At 47.7% G+C, this 21,686-nt stretch overlaps 1 protein-coding gene across 1 annotated transcript in view; it reads left to right on the forward strand.

Moving 5' to 3' along the window:
* The first annotated feature begins 10,147 nt into the window (after window positions 1-10,147).
* LOC308198906 (uncharacterized protein) overlaps window positions 10,148-21,686 on the forward strand; it is a 35,807-nt gene continuing 24,268 nt past the window's right edge. Inside the window, exon 1 of the mRNA XM_080602142.1 lies at window positions 10,148-10,291. Coding sequence (XP_080458268.1) covers window positions 10,246-10,291 — 46 coding nt within the window. The 5' untranslated portion in view covers window positions 10,148-10,245. The remainder of the gene's footprint in view (window positions 10,292-21,686) is intronic.

The following is a 21,686-nucleotide window of genomic DNA, read 5'->3' on the forward strand; positions in this document are numbered from 1 at the left end:
CACTCAGACCAGAATTAGTGAGATGTATGGGAAAGGGCAGAAGCTTTTCCAGCTTAAGACACTTTCATGTTGATATTCAGACTGTCCAAGTACATCTCTGTTGGTTAAAAAAGGAACACCTTGAGTTGACATCATTTGCCAGTACAAGCACTAAGCAAAGAAAAGGCCAATATCTAATATGAGGTTCCAATACAGTATGAGGTTTCTACTCATTAACAGAGGTCACTACACAGGTCTGAGACTTCAAAGGCAAGTGCTAAGATTTTGTGTGCGTTTGTCAGCACAGGCCACCATACCTCTATTTTGCAAACATTCCAGAGAGTTGCAGAGCTAAATAAATCTCATACCTAAATGCTCAGTCCACTGAGCCTCTTTGCCAACATGACCTTTTGGAGACCTGCTGTGCTGGTTACTCAAGCCTTCAGTTTTGCCCTGCTTTCCAAGAGATCTGCTGGTCCTGAAAGCTGATCTGGTTACCTGACTCCTGGGACCCTAGAGCTGGGACGTGATTGAGCCATGGTTTCTTCCCCAAATTCCTCTCAGGTGGTGTAGTCCTGGTCTTCTCCTCCTTCTTTCATGAGTATCTAGTGCCAGCGGAGTGCAGTCAGCCACAACATGCCACCGTAGTAATAATGGATGATGGGAAACAGCCTCAACAACCCTGCTGTCAAGCTATGCCATTAGGCACTTACAAACATCCTAGCTCCAGGAGCACACAGAAAAGAATGTATTGGAAAAAACCAAAACAAAACAAAAGAAAACACAAAGCCACAAACCCACAATGATAAGATCAGAACTTGAACTTCTTTATTTTTTCTCCTAAAAAAAGAAAAAAGAAAAAGAGCAGGTTCTGATATTTGTAAGTTAATTTTATATAGTTGTGATCTTAACCGTGGTGTTTAATTGGACAGACTGTATAGTGAAAATTGGAGTCAGGTTTATAAAAATGTGTTCACTCAGCCAACAAAAAACACAATTAAGAAAGAAACCTATAAGGTGGTATGTTTCAGGGTTATTTGTATTGTATATATTTAAATACCCTGGCTGCGTACTTTTCTTTACACTTGTATATAAATCTTTCCCCCTACATTTTTTTACGTGCTGTTTCAGTCATTAACAGGATAACTGGAGGTTAGTTAGCAAATTTAATTTCACTGTTAGCGCTGCAAAGTATGGTGTGTTCTCTGGATTACACGAAGGAGGAAAGGCTCCTTCCTTGGCCTGCTTCCCCATTCTCTTTACCTCACCCACCAGTGTGCCTTTCCCTCCCTTTGTTACTCAGCAGAGCTGAGCAGAAAGCTGTCTGTCAGCAGCCTGTGGCAAGACAAATTCAGAATCTTCTGGTTTGCGCAGCCTTCCCGAGGCTGAATTCACAGTTCCTTTCATCTTTTCAACTGTAATGGGAAGAAAGGGTGGATAGAAAAGCTAAACAAATATTATTGCTAGTTTGTCTTAAGGTAGGGCAGGGAGGGTAGTTTGGCTGACCCTTTGTAGGACATGACTGTCCCTTCTCTTAAGGGATTTCAGTGTAAAAAGTGATAGTGGAAGAAATAAGCATTATGTGAAATGACCAATAGTTGATCGAAAAAAGATTTGGGTTTATTTTTAAGCCATACAGTATTATCTCTGCCATACAGTAATGTGTCACATCCCAGAAAAGGAAGTTAGTTATTAACAGCTAGTGTTCTTCATGGTTTATATTTCGCGTGTTCATATATTTATGTGTTCCCTATGTACTTTTTAACTGTAGGGACACATAGTCCACAAAGACCTTAGCACTGAGGTTTTTTTCATTCCAGCAACTTCCTTTCTTCAGGGAGTATTTATGATTCATACACACTACAGGTACCGTACTCCCTTTTTAATCCATCTGGAGAGGAAGGGTATATCTCAGAGTCTTTAGTGAAAGGCAGCTGAAAGAACTTTCTATCGAATATTGTCACGGTGATCTGAAAAGACGCACTACTGGGTAAAGTGAACTAAAAGTCTTAGTGTTAATGATATACTTGTACATCATTGAGAACTTCTATAGGAAAGCCTCAGAAGTATCCTGGCCTCTTCTGCAGTGTGCTGTGGCTGCTGGTTACTGATACAGCTTAGTGGATCCATAGCAAGTGAGTATGTCATCCAGTCTGATAGTTTGAATATAGAGATAAATATCTGCACGGACACAGTCATGAAGATTCTCTGTTGTGTGAGTAAAGGATATGTGCCTTTCCAACATGCAGGCCTGCAGTGATATCCTGGCTCTGGATGCAGAAACCAGTGAAATGTTTCTTAGGTGCAACTTTTGGAACTTAAAGTGCATCCTCAAGGAAACCATGTCTGGAAAGATGTTTTCCAGGCATCATTTCCAGATCATATCTGAAAAGAAGAGGGATCTGCTATCAATACCTGTATTTTTCCTACTTTCCTTGCTGGAGAAATAAATTCCAGAAAGGCAACTAAATGAAGAGAAAAAAATATTAAAAAAAAAAACAAGAGTAGCTTAGTGTTCTCTGAAAGCCAGGAGCTCTCGTTTTAATCCCACGTTATCATTACCCTTGGGAAGACTTTGCTGAGAGTGAACTGATGTCAGACCCATCAGTGGTCAGTCTCCCTGCACTGGGGTGGAGGGCATATACTGGCTGCTAACTTTGTTATGGTGTCATCCATTGTAATCTGATAATCTGATTAGTTAGAAACTGTGGGGTCTCGAGTGAAATTCATGTGTCACGTAATGTCCAGCAAAGGATTCCTCTGTCTCCTGTTAGTGTAACCAGATGCCTGTAGAGCCAAGGTTCATAACAGTGCTTACAGAAATGCCATCCTGACCTTACATAAGATGCCTGAGAGAAACAGACTCCAGTACATAGTGTAACAGAATACCTGTGCTGGCAGTCATTTAATGAAATGTCCAAAGCTTCAAGTCTTGCAGTGAAATGGCTGGTTCCACACTGTGACTATAACACATACATCATAAGGAGGTGGCACAGCTTTCTTCTCAGAACCAAAAAGGGGACTTAGCAAAGTATTATTGCTAAAGCTTCTCTATCCCCATCCACCTACCACACAGTAAGAGTTTCTACCTACAGTTCTCCCCAGCTTACTCTGTTTGCATTCCTAACGTAGAAATAAACAAACAGGATACATATCTTCACATTCTTTAATGGCTTAAATTTATATAGCTTTTAAGCTTTCTTGAGGGGAACAGAAAGTTTCCCAAGTGTTTGAAATTTCAGCATGCTAGTCCTCCACCTCTCTGTCATACCAGTTGCTTTGCTGCACCCACTCACTTGAACGCTGTCTCTAGCAGAAGTGGACATATTTCTAGACGTTGAGTGGTGGTACTCATAGTCTTCAGGGACTCTTCTGTGTAAGTAAGCTATCTTATGGTGAGGAAGCAATCTAAGCACTCCATTTCTCCGTTAAGAAAATCCAGGAAATGATACTCAGAGAAACCCTCAGGGCAGATGCACTGCAAAATGTAGCCAAATCATGTTTGTAAATTGTTCTGAAAATCTCACATGGCAGGTGCTGTGGAAATCCTTAGGCACCGAAGTCAAACAACTTTGCCAATGTCTGTATGGGTGTGATGTTTGCTCAACTTATTATGAATATTTTTAATGATCTTAATATTGTTTTATTCACTATAGATACTCTTGTCCTGTGCACTCTACACTTGAAATGTTTTCCTGTCTCAGCTTTGTGTTGTCAAGCTGTAATCCAGCAGCCACTAAAGTACCTACTTGATTATAAATACGTGCTCATGGCTTTTGCTCCTTGCTTAAACACTTTTATACACCAGGAATTGATTCACAGAAGGCACCGAAGATGCAACATGACAGTACAGCCATGCCAATCTGATACCTGGGAGCTGCCAAGGACAGTCCCACCCTCTTCTCTAGCCATATGCCCTACGTGCCCAGCACTAGTTTCAAATCCCATGATTTTGTGGTCTCATGAAGAGTCAGTTCAAATCGCACATCCTGTTAAAATGTAACCCTCAAAAAAGATGAAAAAATTTTGAAAAGAGTTTCTGTGGTTCTCCATGGCAGCTATGTCTCTGCATATGTAGAAGGTTTGACATGCTATATAGAGTTACAAGAGTTATGCTACAGAACATAGATCTTCTCCTACATGAGGGGAACTTCTCAGTGATGCTAGTAAGCTCTATTTAGGAGAAAAAAAAATAATAAAAAAGATCTGGATTAGGAGAATGAGACGAAGAGAGAAGCTGACATTGAAACAGTGGGTATCAGTAGCCACATTGACAGGAGCTTGATCTCTTTGTGTCTAACATCAGTCTTCTGTTAGTTTGTGGGAAGGGCATTAGATATCGTGCAGCAAGCCTCCAAGACAGTGTGATTTTCCTTGGGAGTCACTGTTTTAGTTTTGGATGCCAGCTCTATGTAATGAATTTTTATTGTTATTATTGGCAATAATTCCTGGCTGAGCACTGTCTTTTGAATTCTACCCTGGAAACCACAGCTAATTTCTTAATTCTCATCTGTGGTTTATGATTAACATGGATATTTGTTCTCTGGCAATGGGCTATTTGGATGTCTTTCTGAAGCAGATGTTGGGTGAGTGATGCTGCTCGGTGGAGAACTGGACTTTCTTGTTTAGAGTCATTTTCTTTTCTTCCTTTTCCTGGGCCAAACTTACAGGAAGAATTTTTTCTACACAGCTTTATGTGGTGCTGTGTTACAGAGTCCCTGATATAGCTGTGACTGCATTAATGCATCTAATGCACAGCACAGAACAAAGTCAAGAAAAGTTGGTAATCAAGTCACAGCAGCAGCATAGTCTCATTAGCATAATGCTATTTTATTATATTTTTTTTGTCAGGACTAATTAATTGAGATGAACATCAGGGTTTCTTGGGCTTTCCTGATTCTGATTCTAGAGCCAGCTTGGATCGGTATCTTTATGGAGAGCTGCTGGGTGAAGTAGACATATTTTCTGATGATGGTGTGCTTTTTTTGTTTTTGTGCTCTGCCCAAATGCAGAACTTACTTCCCTTCTCTCCAGAAGACATGCCTCCTCTTCCACGTGGAAAGCTTCTCTCTGTTTTATGCTATTCTTATTTCCACAGTAGAGCATTTTGACAAATCCATGATATATCTGTCTGGAAGCTGCAGAGTTTCCAACCTACATTGTGAACTCTGGGTATTGATTCAGCTAACTGTAACTCCAATTCTTTATCTGTGCTGTTCACTATTGTCCTCGTATTTTGTACTTGATTTGTCTTCCATCCGCTCTTTCTAGGATAATGCAATGCAAGTCTGAGAAGGAAAATGTGGGCTTCATCTCGTCAGAGCTAGTTAAAGTACACTCATTACTTCTGTGGCTCTCTACTCAACACCATGCCTCATTAGCCCTCCACAAAAGGTACTATGCTTTGCCAACTTTAACAGGAATAGTTTCTAGGAAACCCATTTTATCTTACTGAAAACCCAATGGCAAATGATTCACATCTAAAATATATGTTTAGATTCCATTTGCTTTTGAAATCAGTACTGCTGAGTGACTTTTTACAGACATGTTCTCAGTGACTTTGCAACAGTGAAAGTAGCCTGTCTGTTTCCATTGCTATAAGGGGTAACTCCTTTCAGGCTTTGCTGTAGCTCTTTGTCTGGGGTGGCAAAAGGTGAGAAAAAAGACCCCACAGGAGTGCAGCCAATATAAAAAGTCCCCATTCAGCTGTGAAAGGTCTCCCTCCAGATTACCCCGCTGCCAGTGTTGAAGATCCAGGTGCACTGAGATACAGCTACTCTAAGTCCCTTAACTCGCAATACAAAATACAGTCTCAACACTTCTTGTTTGATGACATTTGTTTTCCTAAAGCCTCAAGCTCCCATATATAGAAAGGCCTTCAGCATTCCTATTTCTTCCGTCCTAAATTTCTTAGGAATATAAAGGCAGCAAAAAGTATCTCAATGTGAACATCAGAGTTTCCCAAATCTAGGAGGCAAATAAAAGGCATCTCTTGCCCTTGTTTGTTTCCTTTTTTTTTCCATGATAACCATGACTTTTTTTTTAGCCTGATTGTGTTCACTTTGGATAATGAGGTATGGGGAGATGGAAGTCGAATGAGTTCAAGGTTCTTGGGAATTGTTTCTTTGAATTAGGGTCTTTTTTTTTTTTCTTTTTTTGCTTGTTTGTGATTTTTTATGGCCAGAAACTTGTTTTATCCACCTGGGACTGTCCTTCCTCTCCCCTTCCTCCAAATTGCACCAAGCCCCAAATGGCTGGGATGTGTGCAATATGCTTCTTTTTAGTGGATCTTTGTCTTCACAAAGCATGGCTTAGAACTGTCTTATCATCTACTCAATATGCATATGTGCTGTGCATAAAACCCACTGTGTTTCATCATCAATGAGTATTGACTGGTCATTTCGGAGCTGGCAGCATGGTTTAATGCAAGGTGGCCTGAGGACTCAGAAATGACTTTTGTGAGCAGTAGAAAATATGTTTCATATTTGTGTGATTCGAACATCACAATGAATTAGAAATTGATAAATCAGTTGCAAGTAGGAGAGTTGTTGAAAAGAGAACATTCTCTCTGGCACTGAAGTTACTACACGAGAAGGTAATTCTTCCAGAAGTTCTTCTGGACAAGGAAGAACCTCACTTCCATTAGTTATTAATGAGAAAGCAAATACAAAATAAAAAGGTAAGAGACAGTCTTGAGTTAATATATAATAGGCTGGTATTAGAACAAGCACATTGCTTTCCACTGAATAATGTAGATATACATTGTTAAGGTAAGCTGAACTCTTTGAAATGAGGCTCACCCACTAAGTAACTGAAGATAAGTTTGAATAAGCCTGATAAAAACTGAAGATAATATTCAGTGATAAGGCACTTCTTATGAATGTGGAAAGAACAGTTAGTGCTTGGAAGAATACTTTTTCTTTCACTCCCCAAACCCACAGAGCAAGACCATGAAACACATCCTCACAGACAGTACTGATATGTTTTAGCTGGTTCTTGTATATGTTAGTTTGGTATTTCAACATGATAAAAGAAATTAAAAACAGTATTGTATTCTTCCCCTGAATTGTAATTTCCCCCAATAAATTCCATCTTTGACTAGTAAGTGGGCAGGTGAGAATCTGGAAATGATCAGTGATGGCTGGCATTAAAAGAATGAATACATCAAAATGGGTTATTTTTCTTTCACCTGTGAAGTCACTAACATTTCTCCCTAATTTTTGCTTCTAGTGATTCAAGTTGACTGAGGGGCTTAGATGTCCACAAGTATTTTTTTCCCCATTGTGTTAGTAGACTTAATAAAAGATACTGCATTTCCAGTTGCATCTGCTCTCTATATTTCTTTTAACTTCCATTTTATTGGGAAGCTAAGGCCTTGGTAAGTGTAGGTTTTTAACAACATGCTCTTAAACAGATGAAAATTAATATCTGTTTTTTTTTTTTTTTTCCCCAAATTATGTCTAGAGTCTTTGAGCATCTCAAAGGAATGCCAAGGTCTTAAGCAAGTGAAGTCAATGGAGTTGCAATCATGTTATTTCCTTTTGTAGCCTCACCTTCTACCTCTAGGTGTAACATGACTTACTTCATGAGCCTTGAAAGATAAATGTAAGAAGTAGGTGGTCAGTCAAATCTTGAATTGACAGGTGAGTAAGGTGAATCAAAAGGCATTATAAAATTTAAAAAAGACAGCAAAAGACATTACAAAATTTAAAAAAGACAGCAGTTTGATACTGGCAACTCTCATATCTTTAAAGCACGTGGTAAAACTTGCTTTGCATTTTAAACAACTTTTATTTAAACAACTTTTATGCTAAAATGTATAGCAAGCTGAATTAGAGATTAGTTTGCCCTTGGGCCATAAATTGTCACAGGTGTAAAAAGAGAAACTGGAATCCAGGCTGCCTAACAGGGAAGCTTACTTGAGCCTCAGTTCTGGCAACAAATAGCTTGTCTACTTTAACTAGCTCACAAAGAATAGATTTTATTTATCTATTTTTTTATTTATTTTGTTAAGGTAATATCCTGTTTGCTTTATATCAGTAAAAATTGGCTTATACTACTAAATCTAAACTTGGTTTGTTCTTTTGGTTCATAAAGAACTTCCCTTTTAAACAAGTCAAGTGTTATTGTATGCTAAAAAACAGTAGTGTTTCTTCTAAGATAATTAAAAACCTGTTTTTAATAGATAGACTTTGCAGCCAGTTTTCTATGGCTCATTTCATTACACAGATGGTGACCCTGGCTAAGAAAGGTAATGAGGGGCGTACCTTGCCCTTTCCTCGAAAGGACCAGAGGGCTTGTTCACAGATAAGTAGGACCTGCAGAGGCCATGGGAGGTTAGGTACAAACACTACCCTCGCGTGTGGAGTGGTACTACCATAAGTGTCCAAGCAGAGCATGAGCTGAAGAGTGGTGTGGGGCTAATGGGAGTTCAAAAGAGAGAGGAGCCTGAAGACATTGGACTCCTGGGTAAGAGGAAGATGGAATTTCCAATGATTTCTGCGAGAGAAAATAGCTCATATGCATTCTTTAAGCATTTCAGTTGAAACTGTAAACAAGTGATTGCTAAGAAAACATCTGACTGCGTCAGGAGTTCCTACATCAAACAAAGCACAAAACTGAAATCTGCTGCCTCGCACCAAAGAACAACAATACATTTTCCTGGGTTCATTTCAAGGACTGTTTGCCTTGATCTCACCTGCCTGTCAAAGGGAAACCAAAATGAAACTAAGTTTAAAAACCATATCTGCTAGAGCAAAATCTAGGATTAATGTAGTTATAGATGTTCTAGGTCTTGAAAACTTGACAGATCCTCAGGTAGGTAATGGTCTTTCATCAAGTCTGTGATCCTAACCACATCACATAGGGTATTTTCAGTGGAAAGCCAGAGTGAATGTCCCAATAACAGTGAAACAGATTCTGCTACTTTCATTTATATCTTTCATTTCCTCACTCTCTCCTAACAAATGATGAGAAAGCTGGAGAATTAGTGTCCTAACTTGTGTGACGAGGAAAACAGGACCCATATAGTTCTAAAGAAACAAAATAATGAAACAGAGTGAAATCCACCGAGGAAGATGTAGGATAGAAGAAAGACACAGGATATTTTTTGTAATGGAGGCACAGGAGGTTATCAATTAAAGACTAACTAGTACAAGTATATTTATAATACAAGAATCTCCACTCCAAACAGGGAGTTTAAGTACAGGGAAATTTAAGTACTCTTGCTGTGCCAGCACAGGCAGCAGCCCCCAGGAAGGTGGGTATTAAGACCCTCTGAGCTGCAGAGTAAGAGGGAAACATTTCCCCTTGTGAAGCTCCACAAGTGCTCTGTCTGTTTAGCAGCCCAAGTATTTTGTGACTGAAAGCAAACCTGAGACAGGAATGACTATTAAAAATATGAGATAATGTAAATGTTTAAGTCATTGATGAGCTCCCAGGCACACAGAGGTCTGTGGTTTCTGTCATTATTGGTCACTGAAGAGAAGGAAGGTGGGTGAAGATGTGACCCAGGGCAGGTGACAAGCTGTGTCTGTCAGTATCAACTCCCTATAGTTAGGGGGTGCTTACTTGCTAAAGAAAACATGGACAAACTCAGGTAAGAATGAGAGACCTGGTTATCTAGTATTTTCCACCTAGTCCAAAGAGGTGAACTAGCAGAGATTTGTGGCTGCTACAACCTCTTTATAGTATTGGAAAAAACAAAGGGTGATGTCTCTTCGGTGCATTTGTATCAATTTGGCATTCTAATCCAGTAAAAATACATGTTAGAACTGAATACTTCAACATCTACTCTTAAATAATTCAAAATATTGGAAAATGTGGTTGGGGAAAAAGTTGTATCTCTTGATTAGGGCAAGGCTTTTGAACTCAAAACAACAAGGTCTGTATCTTAGTCATGCATTTCCCAGCCCCAAGATTGCTAAAATACCCTCCTGTTCAAATATCGAACAGTGTTCAGGTGTGATACATTGCCCACTGAATTCTGCATTTCTTTCCTTTTGACTCACTAGACTTTGAATCACGTTCAGACTTTGTTCTGTTAAAGAAAAGCAAGCATACCTCAACGGAAAACTTCAGAATTTATTATAGTACGAGTCAGGTGTGAGAATTTCATTACATTGGCTGTGATCCCACCTGTGTGAGGGATTAGCTGAGGCTGAGACGTAACAATGCAGCCTCACCCTATTTAAATTACTGACGCTTTCAAACCAAAATGTCAGTTTCACAAATGGAAAGAGTACAGTAAGGAGGTGAAAACTTATCATGGGGACTTGGAATTACCTTTGGCACTTCATTTTCTCTCTTCTGTGTAAGTTAAAATCTTACTATTTAGCCTTGTGATATATTTAGAGGAGGTCCTGGAGATAGATTTGAAACAATCATCTTGGGAGTGGTGGGGTGGTGGCTAAAAATCAACATAAAATAAATGCACATAATATTTACAGTTACAATTGATTTTTAAATTTCTCTTAAATATGTATATTTCAGTAGGTATTTTAGTGGGGGCATAAAGCTGCAAGTAAATAAAACAATGAGAGCAAAGTATGTGGAAGACTCATCCTAAAAGATGAAACATATAGCATTTGACCAGATTTTCTGATGTTTTTTGGTCTTAAATCTTAAATTTCTTAGTTATGAGACCAGTGAAAGCTCTGTTTTGCCAATCTTTCTTCCCTGAAAGACTCTTTGGGAAAAAATGATAAGAAAATGTGGACAGGGTTATTTTAATTGTGCTGTTCACTCACTGTAATGCATGATTTAGAAACTAAGAGTCCTCCCTTATTTTACTCTTACTGTCTAGCTCCATGTCATTCAATACAGATGAGTGTAAGTTTCTTTAGTGATTATCAGTAGTTGCTATTAAGAATCAAAGGGATACATACAGAGAGTATTGTATTGGGATGCAGCTGTATTGGGATGCAGAAAATTTATAGGTCAGTAGGAGGAATTTTGCAAAATGTGTATAAATTACACACTGTTAAGGATATACTAAATGATACAATAAATGCCACTTTGGTTATACAGATATGTTAGCCAAAAGAAGTTAACTAGTATAGTTCTTTGGTTTAGCTACTTTAGTACACATGGTGCGTGGATCCTTTAAGATTCACACACCTGAAAATAAAGAGCTAGGATATTAACTAAGTGTTGCTAAGGAGCATTACACTGAGGGGAAAAAAACAAAACAAACAAAAAAACCCACCAACAACAGAAAAAAAAACACAACTATATCTGTTTTAGAAGGAAAAAAAAAAACAGAACTCAAAATCAAGATAGAATAAGTAGGGCAAGTAAATGAAATAACTGAACTAGTCGGTATATAATCACAACAGAAAAAGGATTTGATTTTCCCTTTAAAGAAATATGAGGAGGCTAATAAATGTTACAGTCTTCATGCTTGCAAACAACAGTAGTTACTATTGATTAATAATTAGAGGTAAAGGTAAAAAAAACAAAACAACAACAAAAAAAGAATTATGTCCAAAGACAATTAATGATTTGGGATATATAAAAAAATACATTCAGGATAAATGTTATACCATGCCGGAGACAAACAGTGTAGTGAAGATATATTTGGCTAAAAAAAAAATAAAATAAAAAGTCTAAAGAAGACAAAATATATTAAAAATGGCAATCTTTGGAAAACTCATTTTCCTAGTTAATTCTCTAAAATTTTATCATAGAAAAATGTACAAGAAATGCAGAGAAGCAAAAGAACATAGAAAAAAAAGACCACAAAAAATCAGTATACAAAAAGTTGATTAAATTCTATTAAATGACATAGAATAAAAAAAAATATTTTGAAATCAATAAAATAAAAAAAATATAAAAAAGAGAAAGCTGATAAAAATGGAAGGATGAATAGAGAAAATAAATGAAAATGAAATGAAATAATTTCAAATTCCCTCCCCCCCACATCTTTGTCAGCTGCTTCCGTGGTAACTACAGCAGCCGGAGAAGAGAGGACACAGACGGCGTCCACTGTGCCATCCAGGACAGGGAGCTCCCTCAGGGTGTCTGGTGTAAGTCAGGCCACCACTGTTGGCTACACATCCATTAGTCGGGACAACAATGCGACCAGCATGGTCACAGTGACTGGCAGTGCGAGGTCCACTTCTCCGATGTCCAGCATGGCAGGAGGCAGTGACTCACCTTCCCTTGCTGGCACCTCAGCTGCACCGTTCAGCAGCGGGTCAAGCAGCAGCAGCAGTAGCGCTGAGCCGAGCTTGTCAGCCACGTCCCAGCCATCCACAGGCCTCCCGTCCCCGGTTCCCTGGTCCACTGCTGGCACCATGAGTGCTGGGCGGGACACTGTGACGGTGCTCACCACGACTGTCTTCAACCAGGAGCATTCCACACCACATTTTGTGTCCACGTCTTCTTCCACGGCCAGCCCGTTGCCTTCTAGAGCTGTGGCCTCTGCTGGTAGCCCTTCCACGACTCGTACTAGCTTAGGCGAAAGTCCCACCATGGCCCAGGTGAGCGGCACTACGTCTGACGCACGTGACGAGACTTCCATTGCCCTCCTTCCCACATCTTTGTCAGCTGCTTCCGTGGTAACTACGGAAGCCAGAGAAGAGAGGACGCAGACGGCGTCCACTGTGCCATCTAGGTCAGGGAGCTCCCTTGGGGTGTCTGTCGGGAGTGAGGCCACCAGCGCTGCCTACACATCCATGAGTCTTGACTCTAGTGCAACCAGCGTAGGTACAGTGAGTGGCAGTGCCAACTCTGTTTCCATGACAGCCATATCAACAGCAGGCAGTGACTCTCCTTCCCTTGCTGGCTCCTCAGCTGCACCGTTCAGCAGCGGGCCAAGGATCAGCAGTGGTAGCACTGAGCCGAGCTTGTCAGCAACGGCCCGGCCATCCACGATCCTCAACTCTGTTCCTGGGTCCATGGATGGCACTACGACCACTGAGCGGGGCACTGTGACGGTGCTCACCACGACTGTCTTCAACCAGGAGCATTCCACACCACATTTTGTGTCCACGTCTTCTTCCACGGCCAGCCCGTTGCCTTCTAGAGCTGTGGCCTCTGCTGGTAGCCCTTCCACGACTCGTTCTGGCTTAGTCGAAAGTCCCACCATGGCCCAGGTGAGCGGCACTACGTCTGACGCACGTGACGAGACTTCCATTGCCCTCCTTCCCACATCTTTGTCAGCTGCTTCCGTGGTAACTACGGAAGCCGGAGAAGAGAGGACGCAGACGGCGCCCACTGTGCCATCTAGGTCAGGGAGCTCCCTTGGGGTGTCTGTCGGGAGTGAGGCCACCAGCGCTGCCTACACATCCATGAGTCTCGACTCTAGTGCAACCAGCGTAGACACATCGAGTGGCAGTGCCAGCTCTGTTTCCGTGACAGCCAGATCGACAGCAGGCAGTGACTCTCCTTCCCTTGCTGGCTCCTCAGCTGCACCGTTCAGCAGCGGGCCAAGGATCAGCAGTGGTAGCACTGAGCCGAGCTTGTCAGCCACGGCCCAGCCATCCACAGGCCTCCCGTCCCAGGTTCCCTGGTCCACTGCTGGCACCATGAGTGCTGGGCGGGACACTGTGACGGTGCTCACCACGACTGTCTTCAACCAGGAGCATTCCACACCACATTTTGTGTCCACGTCTTCTTCCATGGCCAGCCCGTTGCCTTCTAGAGCTGTGGCCTCTGCTCCTAGCCCTTCCACGACTCGTTCTGGCTTAGGCGAAAGTCCCACCATGGCCCAGGTGAGCGGCACTACGTCTGACGCACGTGACGAGACTTCCATTGCCCTCCTTCCCACATCTTTGTCAGCTGCTTCCGTGGTAACTACGGTAGCCGGAGAAGAGAGGACGCAGACGGCGCCCACTGTGCCATCTAGGTCAGGGAGCTCCCTTGGGGTGTCTGTCGGGAGTGAGGCCACCAGCGCTGCCTACACATCCATGAGTCTCGACTCTAGTGCAACCAGCGTAGACACATCGAGTGGCAGTGCCAGCTCTGTTTCCGTGACAGCCAGATCGACAGCAGGCAGTGACTCTCCTTCCCTTGCTGGCTCCTCAGCTGCACCGTTCAGCAGCGGGCCAAGGATCAGCAGTGGTAACACTGAGCCGAGCTTGTCAGCAACGGCCCAGCCATCCACGATCCTCAACTCTGTTCCTGGGTCCACGGATGGCACTACGACCACTGAGCGGGGCACTGTGACGGTTCTCACCACGACCAACCTCAACCAGGAGCAGGCCACACCAAATTTTGTGTCCACGTCATCTTCCATGGCCAGCCCGTTGCCTTCTAGAGCTGTGGCCTCTGCTGGTAGCCCTTCCATGAGTCGTACTGGCTTAGGTGAAAGTGCCACCATGGGCCTGGTGAGCGGCACCACATCTGACGCACGTGACGAGACTTCCATTGCCCTCCTTCCCACATCTTTGTCAGCTGCTTCCGTGGTAACTACGGAAGCCGGAGAAGAGAGGACGCAGACGGCGCCCACTGTGCCATCTAGGTCAGGGAGCTCCCTCAGGGTGTCTGTCGGGAGTGAGGCCACCAGCGCTGCCTACACATCCATGAGTCTCGACTCTAGTGCAACCAGCGTAGACACATCGAGTGGCAGTGCCAGCTCTGTTTCCGTGACAGCCAGATCGACAGCAGGCAGTGACTCTCCTTCCCTTGCTGGCTCCTCAGCTGCACCGTTCAGCAGCGGGCCAAGGATCAGCAGTGGTAGCACTGAGCCGAGCTTGTCAGCCACGGCCCAGCCATCCACAGGCCTCCCGTCCCAGGTTCCCTGGTCCACTGCTGGCACCATGAGTGCTGGGCGGGACACTGTGACGGTGCTCACCACGACTGTCTTCAACCAGGAGCATTCCACACCACATTTTGTGTCCACGTCTTCTTCCATGGCCAGCCCGTTGCCTTCTAGAGCTGTGGCCTCTGCTCCTAGCCCTTCCACGACTCGTTCTGGCTTAGGCGAAAGTCCCACCATGGCCCAGGTGAGCGGCACTACGTCTGACGCACGTGACGAGACTTCCATTGCCCTCCTTCCCACATCTTTGTCAGCTGCTTCCGTGGTAACTACGGTAGCCGGAGAAGAGAGGACGCAGACGGCGCCCACTGTGCCATCTAGGTCAGGGAGCTCCCTTGGGGTGTCTGTCGGGAGTGAGGCCACCAGCGCTGCCTACACATCCATGAGTCTCGACTCTAGTGCAACCAGCGTAGACACATCGAGTGGCAGTGCCAGCTCTGTTTCCGTGACAGCCAGATCGACAGCAGGCAGTGACTCTCCTTCCCTTGCTGGCTCCTCAGCTGCACCGTTCAGCAGCGGGCCAAGGATCAGCAGTGGTAACACTGAGCCGAGCTTGTCAGCAACGGCCCAGCCATCCACGATCCTCAACTCTGTTCCTGGGTCCACGGATGGCACTACGACCACTGAGCGGGGCACTGTGACGGTTCTCACCACGACCAACCTCAACCAGGAGCAGGCCACACCAAATTTTGTGTCCACGTCATCTTCCATGGCCAGCCCGTTGCCTTCTAGAGCTGTGGCCTCTGCTGGTAGCCCTTCCATGAGTCGTACTGGCTTAGGTGAAAGTGCCACCATGGGCCTGGTGAGCGGCACCACATCTGACGCACGTGACGAGACTTCCATTGCCCTCCTTCCCACATCTTTGTCAGCTGCTTCCGTGGTAACTACGGAAGCCGGAGAAGAGAGGACGCAGACGGCGCCCACTGTGCCATCTAGGTCAGGGAGCTCCCTCAGGGTGTCTGTCGGGAGTGAGGCCACCAGCGCTGCCTACACATCCATGAGTCTCGACTCTAGTGCAACCAGCGTAGACACATCGAGTGGCAGTGCCAGCTCTGTTTCCGTGACAGCCAGATCGACAGCAGGCAGTGACTCTCCTTCCCTTGCTGGCTCCTCAGCTGCACCGTTCAGCAGCGGGCCAAGGATCAGCAGTGGTAGCACTGAGCCGAGCTTGTCAGCCACGGCCCAGCCATCCACAGGCCTCCCGTCCCAGGTTCCCTGGTCCACTGCTGGCACCATGAGTGCTGGGCGGGACACTGTGACGGTGCTCACCACGACTGTCTTCAACCAGGAGCATTCCACACCACATTTTGTGTCCACGTCTTCTTCCATGGCCAGCCCGTTGCCTTCTAGAGCTGTGGCCTCTGCTCCTAGCCCTTCCACGACTCGTTCTGGCTTAGGCGAAAGTCCCACCATGGCCCAGGTGAGCGGCACTACGTCTGACGCACGTGACGAGACTTCCATTGCCCTCCTTCCCACATCTTTGTCAGCTGCTTCCGTGGTAACTACGGTAGCCGGAGAAGAGAGGACGCAGACGGCGCCCACTGTGCCATCTAGGTCAGGGAGCTCCCTTGGGGTGTCTGTCGGGAGTGAGGCCACCAGCGCTGCCTACACATCCATGAGTCTCGACTCTAGTGCAACCAGCGTAGACACATCGAGTGGCAGTGCCAGCTCTGTTTCCGTGACAGCCAGATCGACAGCAGGCAGTGACTCTCCTTCCCTTGCTGGCTCCTCAGCTGCACCGTTCAGCAGCGGGCCAAGGATCAGCAGTGGTAACACTGAGCCGAGCTTGTCAGCAACGGCCCAGCCATCCACGGTCCTCACATCTGCTGTTCCCGGGTCCACTGATGGCACTACGACCACTGAGCGGGGCACTGTGACGGTTCTCACCACGACCAACCTCAACCAGGAGCAGGCCACACCAAATTTTGTGTCCACGTCATCTTCCATGGCCAGCCCGTTGCCTTCTAGAGCTGTGGCCTCTGCTGGTAGCCCTTCCACGAGTCGTACTGGCTTAGGTGAAAGTGCCACCATGGGCCTGGTGAGCGGCACCACGTCTGACGCACGTGACGAGACTTCCATTTCACTCCCTCCAACATCTTTGTCAGTTGCTTCCGTGGTAACTACGGCAGCCGGAGAAGAGAGGACGCAGACGGCGCCCACTGTGCCATCCAGGACAGGGAGCTCCCTCAGGGTGTCTGGTGTAAGTCAGGCCACCACTGTTGGCTACACATCCATTAGTCGGGACAACAATGCGACCAGCATGGTCACAGTGACTGGCAGTGCGAGGTCCACTTCTCCGATGTCCAGCATGGCAGGAGGCAGTGACTCACCTTCCCTTGCTGGCACCTCAGCTGCACCGTTCAGCAGCGGGTCAAGCAGCAGCAGCAGTAGCGCTGAGCCGAGCTTGTCAGCCACGTCCCAGCCATCCACAGGCCTCCCGTCCCCGGTTCCCTGGTCCACTGCTGGCACCATGAGTGCTGGGCGGGACACTGTGACGGTGCTCACCACGACTGTCTTCAACCAGGAGCATTCCACACCACATTTTGTGTCCACGTCTTCTTCCATGGCCAGCCCGTTGCCTTCTAGAGCTGTGGCCTCTGCTGGTAGCCCTTCCACGAGTCGTACTGGCTTAGGTGAAAGTGCCACCGTGGGCCTGGTGAGCGGCACCACATCTGACGCACGTGACGAGACTTCCATTTCCCTCCTTCCCACATCTTTGTCAGCTGCTTCCGTGGTAACTACGGAAGCCGGAGAAGAGAGGACGCAGACGGCGCCCACTGTGCCATCTAGGTCAGGGAGCTCCCTTGGGGTGTCTGTCGGGAGTGAGGCCACCAGCGCTGCCTACACATCCATGAGTCTTGACTCTAGTGCAACCAGCGTAGGTACAGTGAGTGGCAGTGCCAACTCTGTTTCCATGACAGCCATATCAACAGCAGGCAGTGACTCTCCTTCCCTTGCTGGCTCCTCAGCTGCACCGTTCAGCAGCGGGCCAAGGATCAGCAGTGGTAGCACTGAGCCGAGCTTGTCAGCAACAGCCCAGCCATCCACGATCCTCAACTCTGTTCCTGGGTCCACGGATGGCACTACGACCACTGAGCGGGGCACTGTGATGGTGCTCACCACGACTGTCTTCAACCAGGAGCATTCCACACCACATTTTGTGTCCACGTCTTCTTCCACGGCCAGCCCGTTGCCTTCTAGAGCTGTGGCCTCTGCTCCTAGCCCTTCCACGACTCGTTCTGGCTTAGGCGAAAGTCCCACCATGGCCCAGGTGAGCGGCACTACGTCTGACGCACGTGACGAGACTTCCATTGCCCTCCTTCCCACATCTTTGTCAGCTGCTTCCGTGGTAACTACGGAAGCCGGAGAAGAGAGGACGCAGACGGCGCCCACTGTGCCATCTAGGTCAGGGAGCTCCCTTGGGGTGTCTGTCGGGAGTGAGGCCACCAGCGCTGCCTACACATCCATGAGTCTTGACTCTAGTGCAACCAGCGTAGGTACAGTGAGTGGCAGTGCCAACTCTGTTTCCATGACAGCCATATCAACAGCAGGCAGTGACTCTCCTTCCCTTGCTGGCTCCTCAGCTGCACCGTTCAGCAGCGGGCCAAGGATCAGCAGTGGTAGCACTGAGCCGAGCTTGTCAGCAACGGCCCGGCCATCCACGATCCTCAACTCTGTTCCTGGGTCCACGGATGGCACTACGACCACTGAGCGGGGCACTGTGATGGTGCTCACCACGACTGTCTTCAACCAGGAGCATTCCACACCACATTTTGTGTCCACGTCTTCTTCCACGGCCAGCCCGTTGCCTTCTAGAGCTGTGGCCTCTGCTCCTAGCCCTTCCACGACTCGTTCTGGCTTAGGCGAAAGTCCCACCATGGCCCAGGTGAGCGGCACTACGTCTGACGCACGTGACGAGACTTCCATTGCCCTCCTTCCCACATCTTTGTCAGCTGCTTCCGTGGTAACTACGGCAGCCGGAGAAGAGAGGACGCAGACGGCGCCCACTGTGCCATCTAGGTCAGGGAGCTCCCTTGGGGTGTCTGTCGGGAGTGAGGCCACCAGCGCTGCCTACACATCCATGAGTCTCGACTCTAGTGCAACCAGCGTAGACACATCGAGTGGCAGTGCCAGCTCTGTTTCCGTGACAGCCAGATCGACAGCAGGCAGTGACTCTCCTTCCCTTGCTGGCTCCTCAGCTGCACCGTTCAGCAGCGGGCCAAGGATCAGCAGTGGTAGCACTGAGCCGAGCTTGTCAGCAACGGCCCGGCCATCCACGATCCTCAACTCTGTTCCTGGGTCCACGGATGGCACTACGACCACTGAGCGGGGCACTGTGACGGTGCTCACCACGACTGTCTTCAACCAGGAGCATTCCACACCACATTTTGTGTCCACGTCTTCTTCCATGGCCAGCCCGTTGCCTTCTAGAGCTGTGGCCTCTGCTCCTAGCCCTTCCACGACTCGTTCTGGCTTAGGCGAAAGTCCCACCATGGCCCAGGTGAGCGGCACTACGTCTGACGCACGTGACGAGACTTCCATTGCCCTCCTTCCCACATCTTTGTCAGCTGCTTCCGTGGTAACTACGGTAGCCGGAGAAGAGAGGACGCAGACGGCGCCCACTGTGCCATCTAGGTCAGGGAGCTCCCTTGGGGTGTCTGTCGGGAGTGAGGCCACCAGCGCTGCCTACACATCCATGAGTCTTGACTCTAGTGCAACCAGCGTAGGTACAGTGAGTGGCAGTGCCAACTCTGTTTCCATGACAGCCATATCAACAGCAGGCAGTGACTCTCCTTCCCTTGCTGGCTCCTCAGCTGCACCGTTCAGCAGCGGGCCAAGGATCAGCAGTGGTAGCACTGAGCCGAGCTTGTCAGCAACGGCCCGGCCATCCACGATCCTCAACTCTGTTCCTGGGTCCACGGATGGCACTACGACCACTGAGCGGGGCACTGTGACGGTGCTCACCATGACTGTCTTCAACCAGGAGCATTCCACACCACATTTTGTGTCCACGTCTTCTTCCATGGCCAGCCCGTTGCCTTCTAGAGCTGTGGCCTCTGCTCCTAGCCCTTCCACGACTCGTTCTGGCTTAGGCGAAAGTCCCACCATGGCCCAGGTGAGCGGCACTACGTCTGACGCACGTGACGAGACTTCCATTGCCCTCCTTCCCACATCTTTGTCAGCTGCTTCCGTGGTAACTACGGTAGCCGGAGAAGAGAGGACGCAGACGGCGCCCACTGTGCCATCTAGGTCAGGGAGCTCCCTTGGGGTGTCTGTCGGGAGTGAGGCCACCAGCGCTGCCTACACATCCATGAGTCTCGACTCTAGTGCAACCAGCGTAGACACATCGAGTGGCAGTGCCAGCTCTGTTTCCGTGACAGCCAGATCGACAGCAGGCAGTGACTCTCCTTCCCTTGCTGGCTCCTCAGCTGCACCGTTCAGCAGCGGGCCAAGGATCAGCAGTGGTAACACTGAGCCGAGCTTGTCAGCAACGGCCCAGCCATCCACGGTCCTCACATCTGCTGTTCCCGGGTCCACTGATGGCACTACGACCACTGAGCGGGGCACTGTGACGGTTCTCACCACGACCAACCTCAACCAGGAGCAGGCCACACCAAATTTTGTGTCCACGTCATCTTCCATGGCCAGCCCGTTGCCTTCTAGAGCTGTGGCCTCTGCTGGTAGCCCTTCCACGAGTCGTACTGGCTTAGGTGAAAGTGCCACCATGGGCCTGGTGAGCGGCACCACGTCTGACGCACGTGACGAGACTTCCATTTCACTCCCTCCAACATCTTTGTCAGTTGCTTCCGTGGTAACTACGGCAGCCGGAGAAGAGAGGACGCAGACGGCGCCCACTGTGCCATCCAGGACAGGGAGCTCCCTCAGGGTGTCTGGTGTAAGTCAGGCCACCACTGTTGGCTACACATCCATTAGTCGGGACAACAATGCGACCAGCATGGTCACAGTGACTGGCAGTGCGAGGTCCACTTCTCCGATGTCCAGCATGACAGGAGGCAGTGACTCACCTTCCCTTGCTGGCACCTCAGCTGCACCGTTCAGCAGCGGGTCAAGCAGCAGCAGCAGTAGCGCTGAGCCGAGCTTGTCAGCCACGTCCCAGCCATCCACAGGCCTCCCGTCCCCGGTTCCCTGGTCCACTGCTGGCACCATGAGTGCTGGGCGGGACACTGTGACGGTGCTCACCACGACTGTCTTCAACCAGGAGCATTCCACACCACATTTTGTGTCCACGTCTTCTTCCATGGCCAGCCCGTTGCCTTCTAGAGCTGTGGCCTCTGCTGGTAGCCCTTCCACGAGTCGTACTGGCTTAGGTGAAAGTGCCACCGTGGGCCTGGTGAGCGGCACCACATCTGACGCACGTGACGAGACTTCCATTTCCCTCCTTCCCACATCTTTGTCAGCTGCTTCCGTGGTAACTACGGAAGCCGGAGAAGAGAGGACGCAGACGGCGCCCACTGTGCCATCTAGGTCAGGGAGCTCCCTTGGGGTGTCTGTCGGGAGTGAGGCCACCAGCGCTGCCTACACATCCATGAGTCTTGACTCTAGTGCAACCAGCGTAGGTACAGTGAGTGGCAGTGCCAACTCTGTTTCCATGACAGCCATATCAACAGCAGGCAGTGACTCTCCTTCCCTTGCTGGCTCCTCAGCTGCACCGTTCAGCAGCGGGCCAAGGATCAGCAGTGGTAGCACTGAGCCGAGCTTGTCAGCAACAGCCCAGCCATCCACGATCCTCAACTCTGTTCCTGGGTCCACGGATGGCACTACGACCACTGAGCGGGGCACTGTGAGGGTGCTCACCACGACTGTCTTCAACCAGGAGCATTCCACACCACATTTTGTGTCCACGTCTTCTTCCACGGCCAGCCCGTTGCCTTCTAGAGCTGTGGCCTCTGCTCCTAGCCCTTCCACGACTCGTTCTGGCTTAGGC

The sequence above is a fragment of the Anser brachyrhynchus genome (assembly GCF_964034855.1).
Source record: "Anser brachyrhynchus genome assembly, chromosome: 1".
In the NCBI taxonomy this organism is placed as follows: domain Eukaryota; kingdom Metazoa; phylum Chordata; class Aves; order Anseriformes; family Anatidae; genus Anser; species Anser brachyrhynchus.